The sequence below is a fragment of the Gastrolobium bilobum genome, unplaced genomic scaffold (assembly GCF_033153095.1).
Source record: "Gastrolobium bilobum isolate Gb01-03AN ecotype WA unplaced genomic scaffold, APGP_CSIRO_Gbil_v1 utg31278, whole genome shotgun sequence".
NCBI lineage: Eukaryota > Viridiplantae > Streptophyta > Magnoliopsida > Fabales > Fabaceae > Gastrolobium > Gastrolobium bilobum.
The window spans coordinates 1-12,429 of record NW_026899918.1 but is presented as its reverse complement, the minus strand read 5'-3'; the positions used below and the strand labels follow the sequence as shown (position 1 = coordinate 12,429).

At 31.7% G+C, this 12,429-nt stretch overlaps 3 protein-coding genes across 3 annotated transcripts; 1 reads left to right on the top strand and 2 right to left on the bottom strand.

Moving 5' to 3' along the window:
- Positions 1 to 8: 8 nt before the first annotated feature.
- LOC133294209 (paired amphipathic helix protein Sin3-like 2) lies at positions 9 to 2,394 on the bottom strand (the record flags this gene model as incomplete). The annotated part of the gene is made up of 2 exons (XM_061492860.1): positions 1,855 to 2,394; positions 9 to 800 (listed from the first exon to the last, which is right to left on the bottom strand). Coding segments are annotated over exons 1-2 (1,332 nt in total), but the record flags the coding sequence as incomplete, so codon positions are not given.
- A 2,081-nt stretch (positions 2,395 to 4,475) lies between these two features.
- On the top strand, positions 4,476 to 7,980 carry LOC133294208 (paired amphipathic helix protein Sin3-like 2). The gene is made up of 2 exons (XM_061492859.1): positions 4,476 to 5,015; positions 6,061 to 7,980. Exons 1-2 carry the CDS (start codon positions 4,476 to 4,478, stop codon positions 7,048 to 7,050), a joined length of 1,530 nt encoding a protein of 509 aa, XP_061348843.1. The 3' UTR covers positions 7,051 to 7,980.
- Positions 7,981 to 11,268: 3,288 nt separating this feature from the next.
- On the bottom strand, positions 11,269 to 12,174 carry LOC133294210 (myosin-binding protein 3-like). Its single transcript, XM_061492861.1, has 4 exons — positions 12,089 to 12,174; positions 11,919 to 11,976; positions 11,551 to 11,851; positions 11,269 to 11,483 (listed from the first exon to the last, which is right to left on the bottom strand). The coding sequence occupies exons 1-4, from the start codon at positions 12,172 to 12,174 to the stop codon at positions 11,269 to 11,271; spliced, it is 660 nt and encodes a 219-aa protein (XP_061348845.1).
- Between the last annotated feature and the right edge of the window lie 255 nt (positions 12,175 to 12,429).

Genomic DNA, 12,429 nt, shown 5'->3' with positions numbered 1-12,429 from the left:
TTTTGAACAGTAAAGTAATCTTCAATACGGTTCAGAGTCTCCATATTGATCTTATTTTCATTCATGTTATTATATAATTCCTCTGCACGTTTAGCTGCAGAACTCACAGACTCTAATAACATGTCCAGCTCAAATCTGTCATCTTCACATCTGAACAAGCTCTCTTCGTACTGATTCCTGCACATATGTTCGGAAGAGTAATCCTCACTTCCTGAACTCACAGATACCCAGTGATCATTCAATACTTGAGCACCAAGCTCAGATCTCTGACTAGCTGTAGGAATTGGATAATCAGCAGGTAGAAGCCGGTAGCTGGGAGTGCAACGTTTACAGTCACTGAGGTCAAGTTCTTGAATGGATTTTCCCATGTACTCCTTCTCCCTGTATCTTTCCTTCTCTTTAGCTCCATCCATCTCACGCTTCTGCTCTTTGTCTTTGTCTTTGTCCTCCAACTTTGATGATCTTAGTGACTTTTTACTCATGACACCAGCAAGGAACCCATCAATATTTTCCAAACACTCCAGGAAATCATTGAATTCCACCATAAGATCAAGATGCTTTCCAAGTAAATCGGTTACCAAATTTTGCAATTCATTCCTTTTTATTATTTCACTGACGAAAAAATTATGAAGGCACTTCAAGAAAGCTTGGTAGTCATCAGCACTGTTCAACTTCTCCTTAACTTTCTCAAAGAAACTGAATGCTTGACTATACATGTTCTTTAAGGTATCCTTGTCTTCCTTAGAAGAAAAGTCTGAAGCCAACCCAAAACCTTCAGCTTTCTTGACAGATTTCTTTTTCTCATGAAAGCGCTGCAAGTTCAAATCCCTGCTGTTATTATTTTATATTGACAAAAATCTCACATGAGTCTTTACAATATTATTATTTTTTATTCTATAAATAATGTTCGCCCATCTAAATGTGACAACGCCTAACTCACCAGGTGTTGTAAGCGAGTTAGGTAACGTGACATTATGAACAAAAATTTACAAAATGTGACATTCAGATAATTTTTTACAAAAAATGTGGCACTTTAATCGTTGTCCATCAAAGAATCCTATAACAATTTCCATCTTAAAAACAAATCAAGAATTACAAGCCGTCTGTACTAAATAGGGAATGAAAGAAAGGGGCAAAAAAGTAGAATACATTCTTATATATTAAATTAAAGTTTATTCTCTTAAATGTAATGCCTATAATAGAGTAAACGCATATGATTTACTCTGCATCAGTATCCTTTCTATATATACTGCAAAAGACAACTCTGTGTTTTGTGATATAGTTTCTGAACTGTTAAGAGTTTGTTTCGTGCCAGCTCAGGTTCTGTTAGAAGTTAGATTTGCTGAGCTGGGGGGACACTGTAATCAGTTTAATCTTAAGTCAATAACACAGTTCTCACTCAGAAACTTTCTCTGATCTCTTCTCTCTTTCTCCTCCTCCTCCTCTCTCTCTCCCTCTCTCTCTCTCATACTTACATTTACTCAACAAACATAAACACATACTAGAACAGACGAAACGTACAAAGAAAAAAAAAACAGAACAAACTTAAAAAATAAAAATAAAAAATAAAAAAGGAACCTACTCAGTCACAAAATTATATTCTGTTATGTAAATAAGTTTACATTCACTCCAATTCCTTCTTATACTCAAACTAACTAGGTTGATTGAGAAAACTGCATTACACTCAACTAACAGAAAACAACATTTTCGTCCTAAATAATCAGCAATAACTTTGGGGTAATAAGTTATAAGTCAGATTAGTTCTAGCAAACCCAACCCCATGAGCTAGGAAAATGAAAATGTAGAGAGAAAGAATCATCCAATAAAACCGTTAAAAAGGGGAGAAATGGATACCTCAAGAAATTGTTGAGCATTTATATGATCAGGTTCTCTCTCATCCTGATCACGATTAATCCTCATATCCTTACTCTCACGTTTCCTCCGCTTCTTGTGCATGTTCATCATTGTGTTGTCATCATCCATCTCAGGGTGTTCAACACTCAGATCACGCTCACGATCATGAGAAGGAAGCCTCTTTCGTCGATATACTTGCATTTGCCGCATCATGGGTGCCATAGAACTCCGCTCACTAAAGCGCTGCAATGAATTTCGAGCATCCGGAGCATGCTGTGTAGAAGGTGCTGCGAAACTATCTGGTAAGAATCTAGTGAACTCCTCAAGCAAATCTCGATGATCCTTAAACAGGGTAGCAACCTCACTATAAATTTCACCTATGTCCTTATGCTCTTTGCGGTACATATTGGAAATGTTCAAGAACGATTTGTAAACATGCTCATCACTTTGGAATCGTTTCTTTATCTTGTTCACAAAACTAATAGCTTCTTCAAATTCAACCGTTTTCTTTGGAGGAGCCTCATCCCTTACTCTCTTCATCTTTTATCGGTTCTCCAGATTTTCCTAGGAAAATTCGCTGGAAAACAAGTCGAGTAGATCGACAAGAGAAAGAAAAAAAAAGAGTGAAGTGTTTGATCGGACAGAACAACAAGGTAAACAAGAAAAACAACAAATAGGGTTTCTTCTTTCTCTGTCTCTCTCACGTTGTTGCGTTAGAACGATGGAAACTGAGGCGGTGGGAACCAATTAAAAGGCTAGATTTAGAATTTTATATGGGAAAAAAATTTAATTATTGCATTTTAATTAATTAATTATGCAATTTGGATTGTGATTTTTTTTTTGGAGGTTTGGATTGTGATTTGATAGAAGAAAATAAATAAAATTTGTGATATGTGATTTAATTTTTTACAGTTTTGGATTGTGAACCAATCTGCGTGTGTGATTTAATATAAAAAATTAATCAAGATTTGATGTGTTTATTTTTATTTTTATTTTTTTTGTTATTAAAAGTAAAAAAATTTGGTTTTTGTGATTTAAAAAATAAAATAATTCAATTATTATTAATAAGGAAAAATTTAAATTATGTTTGTGAGAAATATATATTTGTGATTTAAACTCAAAAAACAATTTGAAAAATCAAAAGTTATTTCAGAATTTTATGATTAAATTATTATTATTTTTTTATAAAAAATGACACGTAACCTTCTGAGAGATGCCTCTCGTCACATTGAAAATAAGGATTACCCAATTTTATATATCTCAAAGATATGAATTTAAATTTAAATTAATTTAATATATTATTTAAAAGTTTGTTATTAAAAAAACTTTAAAATATATCTTGTTTTTAAAATAAAATAAAATAAAAACATAAATGAAATGATAAAAAATAAAATATATCAAATGAGATTTCTATCATTGCGTACAAAATTTAAAAGTACAAGTTATGTGGAATCAAAAAATTCAATTAAAATTATTATTATTTTTTTATAAAAAATGACACGTGTCAACCTTAGGTGAGAGATTATAAATTTTGACAAATCTTTAAAAATGAAATATTATGTACTTTTAAATTTTGAAACAAAACTTTATCGTATTGTGTAACTTTAAATTTTGTATTTTATGTATTTATATAGAAATTTTGACACAACCTATAGAGTCATTAATTTGTTGATTGATCCATCACTCCAAGGAGATATAATAATACTAATTCATATCTTTGAGATATATAAAATTGGCAAAAAAATTTAATTATTGCATTTTAATTAAATATTACGCATTTATGGCAGTTTTGGAAATAATTACGGATCTATTTTACAATGTGACGCCTCATTTAGGCATCTCTCACCTAAGGTTGACACGTGTCATTTTTTATAAAAAAATAATAATAATTTAATCATAAAACTTCTGAAGGCCATAACTTTTGACTCGGGTATCCAATTCAGGTAATTGTTTTTTGATTCCATAATTTAAATTTAAATTAGGTAATCCTTATTCCTTAGAGATTTAGAATATTTATTGAATTATTTCATTTATTAATACAGATTTTTCAAATTGATTTTTGAGTTTAAATCACAAATCAAATCTTTATTTTATTTTCCTTATTAATAATAATTGTTACTTTTAATTTAAATAACAAACCAAATTTTTTTATAATAAAAATAAAAATAAAATTTAAATATAATCACACATCAAATCTTGATTAATTTTTTATATTAAATCACACACGCAGATTGGTTCACAATCCAAAACTGTAAAAAATTAAATCACATATCACAAATTTTATTTATTTTCTTCTATCAAATCACAATCCAAACCTCCAAAAAAAAAATCACAATCCAAATTGCATAATTAATTAATTAAAATGCAATAATTAAATTTTTTTCCCATATAAAATTCTAAATCTAGCCTTTTAATTGGTTCCCACCGCCTCAGTTTCCATCGTTCTAACGCAACAACGTGAGAGAGACAGAGAAAGAAGAAACCCTATTTGTTGTTTTTCTTGTTTACCTTGTTGTTCTGTCCGATCAAACACTTCACTCTTTTTTTTTCTTTCTCTTGTCGATCTACTCGACTTGTTTTCCAGCGAATTTTCCTAGGAAAATCTGGAGAACCGATAAAAGATGAAGAGAGTAAGGGATGAGGCTCCTCCAAAGAAAACGGTTGAATTTGAAGAAGCTATTAGTTTTGTGAACAAGATAAAGAAACGATTCCAAAGTGATGAGCATGTTTACAAATCGTTCTTGAACATTTCCAATATGTACCGCAAAGAGCATAAGGACATAGGTGAAATTTATAGTGAGGTTGCTACCCTGTTTAAGGATCATCGAGATTTGCTTGAGGAGTTCACTAGATTCTTACCAGATAGTTTCGCAGCACCTTCTACACAGCATGCTCCGGATGCTCGAAATTCATTGCAGCGCTTTAGTGAGCGGAGTTCTATGGCACCCATGATGCGGCAAATGCAAGTATATCGACGAAAGAGGCTTCCTTCTCATGATCGTGAGCGTGATCTGAGTGTTGAACACCCTGAGATGGATGATGACAACACAATGATGAACATGCACAAGAAGCGGAGGAAACGTGAGAGTAAGGATATCAGGATTAATCGTGATCAGGATGAGAGAGAACCTGATCATATAAATGCTCAACAATTTCTTGAGGTATCCATTTCTCCCCTTTTTAACGGTTTTATTGGATGATTCTTTCTCTCTACATTTTCATTTTCCTAGCTCATGGGGTTGGGTTTGCTAGAACTAATCTGACTTATAACTTATTACCCCAAAGTTATTGCTGATTATTTAGGACGAAAAGGTTGTTTTCTGTTAGTTGAGTGTAATGCAGTTTTCTCAATCAACCTAGTTAGTTTGAGTATAAGAAGGAATTGGAGTGAATGTTATTTACATAACAGAATATAATTTTGTGACTGAGTAGGTTCCTTTTTTATTTTTTATTTTTATTTTTTAAGTTTGTTCTGTTTTTTTTTTCTTTGTACGTCTCGTCTGTTCTAGTATGTTTTTATGTTTGTTGAGTAAATGTAAGTATGAGAGAGAGAGGGAGAGAGAGAGGAGGAGGAGAAAAGAGAGAAGAGATCAGAGAAAGTTTCTGAGTGAGAACTGTGTTATTGACTTAAGATTAAACTGATTACAGTGTCCCCCCAGCTCAGCAAATCTAACTTCTAACAGAACCTGAGCTGGCACGAAACAAACTCTTAACAGTTCAGAAACTATATCACAAAACACAGAGTTGTCTTTTGCAGTATATATAGAAAGGATACTGATGCAGAGTAAATCATATGCGTTTACTCTATTATAGGCATTACATTTAAGAGAATAAACTTTAATTTAATATATAAGAATGTATTCTACTTTTTTGCCCCTTTCTTTCATTCCCTATTTAGTACAGACGGCTTGTAATTCTTGATTTGTTTTTAAGATGGAAATTGTTATAGGATTCTTTGATGGACAACGATTAAAGTGCCACATTTTTTGTAAAAAATTATCTGAATGTCACATTTTGTAAATTTTTGTTCATAATGTCACGTTACCTAACTCGCTTACAACACCTGGTGAGTTAGGCGTTGTCACATTTAGATGGGCGAACATTATTTATAGAATAAAAAATAATAATATTGTAAAGACTCATGTGAGATTTTTGTCAATATAAAATAATAACAGCAGGGATTTGAACTTGCAGCGCTTTCATGAGAAAAAGAAATCTGTCAAGAAAGCTGAAGGTTTTGGGTTGGCTTCAGACTTTTCTTCTAAGGAAGACAAGGATACCTTAAAGAACATGTATAGTCAAGCATTCAGTTTCTTTGAGAAAGTTAAGGAGAAGTTGAACAGTGCTGATGACTACCAAGCTTTCTTGAAGTGCCTTCATAATTTTTTCGTCAGTGAAATAATAAAAAGGAATGAATTGCAAAATTTGGTAACCGATTTACTTGGAAAGCATCTTGATCTTATGGTGGAATTCAATGATTTCCTGGAGTGTTTGGAAAATATTGATGGGTTCCTTGCTGGTGTCATGAGTAAAAAGTCACTAAGATCATCAAAGTTGGAGGACAAAGACAAAGACAAAGAGCAGAAGCGTGAGATGGATGGAGCTAAAGAGAAGGAAAGATACAGGGAGAAGGAGTACATGGGAAAATCCATTCAAGAACTTGACCTCAGTGACTGTAAACGTTGCACTCCCAGCTACCGGCTTCTACCTGCTGATTATCCAATTCCTACAGCTAGTCAGAGATCTGAGCTTGGTGCTCAAGTATTGAATGATCACTGGGTATCTGTGAGTTCAGGAAGTGAGGATTACTCTTCCGAACATATGTGCAGGAATCAGTACGAAGAGAGCTTGTTCAGATGTGAAGATGACAGATTTGAGCTGGACATGTTATTAGAGTCTGTGAGTTCTGCAGCTAAACGTGCAGAGGAATTATATAATAACATGAATGAAAATAAGATCAATATGGAGACTCTGAACCGTATTGAAGATTACTTTACTGTTCAAAATTTAAGGTGCATTGAACGTCTATATGGTGACCATGGTCTTGACGTTATAGACATATTGCGTAAAAACCCAACTCGTGCGCTCCCTGTAATATTGACTCGACTGAAGCAGAAACAGGAGGAATGGAGTCGGTGTCGTTCAGATTTCAATAAAGTTTGGGCTGAAATTTATTCTAAAAATCACTTAAAGTGAAGCAGCAGAAAGAGGATGATATTCTTCAGTCTACTATTGCAGCTGGAAACAAATTAGTTCGGTATTCATGTGATATGAGAGTATGAATGAGGCTGATGGTAGAGTAACTGAGGTAAAGAATGTTCACCGGACTAGTGTAGCAGCCAGTGATAAAGAAAATGGATTATTTTTTGGAAGCTTCACAAGCTTCCACAAGCAGCCAGTGATTTTGGTTTTTCTGTTTATGTTTACTCACTTCAATTCTTTTTCATTACTGGTTTAATGAATTTTATTCAAGGTTAAAATAATAATAATTAAAATTGGTTCTTTTTCACTTCAATTCTTTTTCACTTCGGTATACGGGGTTCTATTATTTTTGTCACTTCAACCTTTGAACCGGAAAGAACAAACTCAAAAATTGAGTTTTTTGATCTATCTACAAATGTTATTATTTGTTTGTTTTATAAATCAATATGTAAAAAGTTCGAGTAATAAGGGACTCGATTATATTTAAGTGAAGTCTTAATTGTGAAAACGAAAAAACAGACATTAAGAGAATATTGTTCCTTTGAGTAAGTTCACTCGACTCAACTCGAAATAATTGAAATTCAATGTATTTTTTAAATACTAAGAGTTTCTGGAAGAAAAAAAGTTGCGGGTTTTTTTCTACCAATTGGGGCCCTCCCTTCACCACCCCTTTGTTTTATAAAGAACAATGGACTATCAAGCCTCTCAGTTGGGGCGGTTATATTTATTATATTTTAGACGTACCACCCTTACTATCTAATTATTTATCAAAGTCGAAATCAGCAATAGTTTTTTTTTTCTTTCTATTTTTTTATTATTGATTTCAAATTGATATAACAATAACCAATCAAATAATAAGAGTGATAAGTCTAAAATAATAATAAATATAACTTTCTCCGCTTCTCAATTCGCTATAACCTTTTTTTCTCCATCCTAACCAAGTTAGTACTCTCAATTTGCCGTTGATTTTAGAGTACATAAAACATCTGGTGTGATTATGCACGTCAAAATTTTGTTCCGGCACACGCTATGCCATTTGTTTGATATGCCCTCGGTTACAATACTATTCTTAAGAAGTAAATTATTTTGAGATGATCAACATTATATTCATTTCGCTAATTACCATTTTCAAATAAAATACTTACATATTCATCATAGTTTAATGAGGCTACTATCCTCCAAAGGTCGCCCAAAACTTTTTACCTCAATAATAATAATAATTTTACAGTTGAATATAATATTTTCAATTATATGTTTTGGATTGAGAGTATGAATCGATGATAGAAATATGAATTATTTAAAATAAATAAAAATATATCGCTAAGCATATTTTTGAAAAAATGATAATTAATTAAAAATATCATGATTCATGAAGAAGTAATTATAAGGTCTAAACAGTAACTTCAGTCATCATAACCACAACTAACAAATATATACAGATTATAATTTATACATAATCGATACATTATTTTGCCGTGTGAAATTTTCCAAGCTCAATACTGTTAACACACAAATTGCAAGTTCTTCCTCACACATAACTTCCATGTAGGGATTTAAATGGATCAAATGGTCTATTAAGTGTTTATAATTCGGTCTAAGTAGGTTAGGTTTGACCTAGCTAATATATTTAGTAAAATAAAATAGGCTTGGACCTCAAAAAAAACTTGTTTAGAAAACATTTCATTTTACAAATATTGACCTATACGTCAGTATATCGTATTATTTAATTTAATTCAAATAAAATAAATAATTATTTATATAAATTTAACTAATAAAAATTTATTTTATATATATATATATATTATTATGATAATTATTAAAGATTCGTAGGCTTAAACATGTTAATATGCCTAGGTCATATATTTTGATTTTTAAATATAGACAAGACCAAACCTATAATGTAGAGTACACCAAATTAATAGGTCAAACCAAGTTCAAAATATTTTATATAAACTTAACGTATTTAGGCCAAAACCTAATCTGACGAGTGGTAGTCTTAATTTCTATTTAATTTAGTGGTAATTATCTTATGTTTTATGGGCTGAATTGTATTAAAGTGCAGGTAAACTTTGGGCCAAATTTAAAGAAGTAAGCCCAAGTTGATAAAAAGAGGTAAAAGAAAAGAAATTTTAACTTTTTGCAAATTATTTTTCTTTTTATACACTGAAAAGGACACATGGCAATGAAAGATGAAAGAAGAAGATGAGATGGAAATTTGAAGGTCGTTGGATGCTTGTTTGATATGAGGGACAACATCAATTTGAAGATATATATTTTTTTTTTTAAAGTAGTCTTTGTTTTGTAAAAAGGAGTGGAACTCAGAACTTAGTGGAAGTCAGATTTTCATGTTGAAGAGAGAATTCAGTTTTTAGTTGTAATCAGTTTTTACATTTTGAGCGCTTTAGTTTTCTTTGAGAGTTTCTTGGAGATACATGCATTTTTCTTCTATTTATCAAAGGATTAATTCAAAATCAACAACAGTTATTTTTTTCTTCTATTTTTCTATTGTTGATTTCAAATTAATATAACGGTAACTAATCAGATAATAAGAATAATAAGTCTAAAATGATAATAAATATAACTTTCTCCGCTTCATAATTCGCTATAATCTTTTTTTCTCCATCCTAACAAAATTAGTCTTCTCAATTTGCCGTTTGCCGATTTTTAGAGTAAATAAAACAATCTGGTGTAATTATGCACGTCAAAATTTTGTTCCGGCATATGTTATGCCATTTGTTTGACATGCACTCTGTTACAACACTATTCTTAAGAAGTAAATAATTTTGAGATCTTCACCAAAAAAAAAATTATTTTGAGATGATCAACATTATAATCATTTCACTAATTACCACTTTCAAATAAAATACTTACATATTCATCATAGTTTAATGAGGCTACTGTCCTCCAAAGGTCGCCCAAAACTTTTCACCTCATAACAATAATAATAATAATAATAATTTGACAGTTGAATATAATATTTTCAATTATATGTTTTTGATTGAGAGTATAAATCGACGATAGAAATATGAATTATTTAAAATAAATAAAAATATATCACTAAACATATTTTTGAAAAAATTATAATTAATTAATGAATATCATGATCCATGAAGAAGTAATTATGAGGTCTAAACAGTAACTTCAGTCATCATAACCATAACTAACAAATATGTACAGATTATAATTTATACATAATCGATACATTATTTTGCCGTGTGAAATTTTCCAAGCTCATACTGTTAACACCCACAACCTAACCTACGTAATGCAACATTAATGGTAAAGATCTATTTTAATCCAAAACCTTAATATATTAGGTGATATTACATTAATAATTTTATATCTTTCTAACATTAATCACTATACCACAAGTATATATTTATCATAATACTTTTATTATTACATTTATTATATATTCTTATATAATTCAATTAAGTAATTCAACCAGCAAGTTCAACAAGTGATTCATAGATTGAGCCAATGACTTGTCAACTTAGTATCTCAACCGAATTGATAATCAGTTTAATAACATTGGCTCACCTATTAACAAAATTCTTTTAATCACACATAAACCCAACTAAATATGGGCTCTATATGTACACACAAAAAAATAAATAAAAAAATATGAGCTCTACATCACGAGAATTGGTTGCCATAATAAGTCTTAAATGAAACTCCAAATGTGATGAACTCATCTCTAAGACAATCTAAAACAAAGTGCTTTGTGTTAGATGTCATATTGGATCCATTTAGAAGGCCTAACTTATCACTTCATTGAAGGATAAAGCTCTTTTTTATACTTCACTCTTCAGTGACAAAGCCACATTGGGGTTAGCTAGTGCCTTGGCACTAGATAATTTTCAAACTTTTTAGAATTTGTTGGCATAGGTAAAGGCTAAAATTTAGTAGTTATGCAAAACAGATAAAAGGAGCAGGGGATAAATTTTTGAGGAGCTCGCACAAAGATGTTGCAAGATTTCTTGAAGAAGATCCATTCCTTTGTCTCCATTCTGTGTGGATCCCTTACAGTGCTTTAGAAACTCCCTATCTGTTTTAAGAGCTTGTAACCTCTCATAAACATGATCAACCTCCTCTTCAAAGGACACCTTCATACTATCCATTTCAAGTGTAGGAAATGAGTTTTGCATATCAAGTCTTTGTCACCTGGTTGATGAAAGCTCAATCAAGTTAAATTCATCAAGGAATTGCTCATTATATCACCACTGCGATAAGTTTTTCCCTCAATGCTTTGAACTCATCTAGAATGGACACCTTATCTTCCTCAAATTCTGCCAATGAATTATCAACAACACTTATATACTTTGCACAGTCTATTGCCATCTCCTCCAAATTTGAAACTGTATCAGCACTTAAATTGTTGTGGCTGCTTTCCTCATGGTTGAAGATGCCATTGTCTTCATCCTTTGCTTCATAGTTAATTAAGATCAATGGTTAGCTCATCCATGTTGCTGCAAGATGAAGAGGAGTCTCTACTTCTTACAATTCCATCTTTTCTTCTCAACACCCTCAATTTCTCTTTTCCTTCATAGTCCAGTATCTTTTTCCTGTGCTCTTCCAATTCCATTTCAAGTTCTTGCTTCTCTTTCTCTCTTTTCATCATTAAATCATTCAAAATCTGCAAAGCTTCCGGATCATACTCTGATTGCTCTTCCATCATTCTTTGGCACTGCAATGCTTCCATTTGCATTGCTGCTTTTTCTTCCTGCCGCCTGGTAATCATTGTCATTGTCTGGTTAGCAGCTATTGCAGAGGCACTTCTCTCTTCTTCTAGTTCCTGATATAAAACACTTAAAGATTCTTTCAGATTTTTAAGATGATTTTAGCCGTTTAATTGTTAAAACTGGATCACCACATTCTGCCTCACTTGCAACACTTCCATCCTCAAAGAGCATCAATTTCCTATTAAGGTAAGGAACAGAAGTTGGAGTTTCATGAGATGAAACAAAATGAAAAGAAAAAAAATAATGTATGATATGTAAAACCTTCATATGTTGTCCTGAGCAATGAACACATTAAAGGCATTGGGAACTTCAGTATCATCATCATTGGTTGAAGATTGATCTTCTTGTATGCATTGACAAGAGCAGTCTGGTTCATTTTAAATATATTAAAAATGATATCTCATGTAATGTATGCAAACGTATTACATCTACATATGCTAATTTCAATTGATGAACTAGTTACTAGGAAACATCGAAGTGTAAGTTCTAACTTATACTCAAATGCAGAATATGATAGATCATAAATACCTCCCACCATTGCTTTCCTTTTGTTTTGAATAGTTTTTGCAACTGATATGAAAATTTTCTATTGAGTCTTCCAAACTCTTCTCTGCAGCCCAGATGGTGTGCA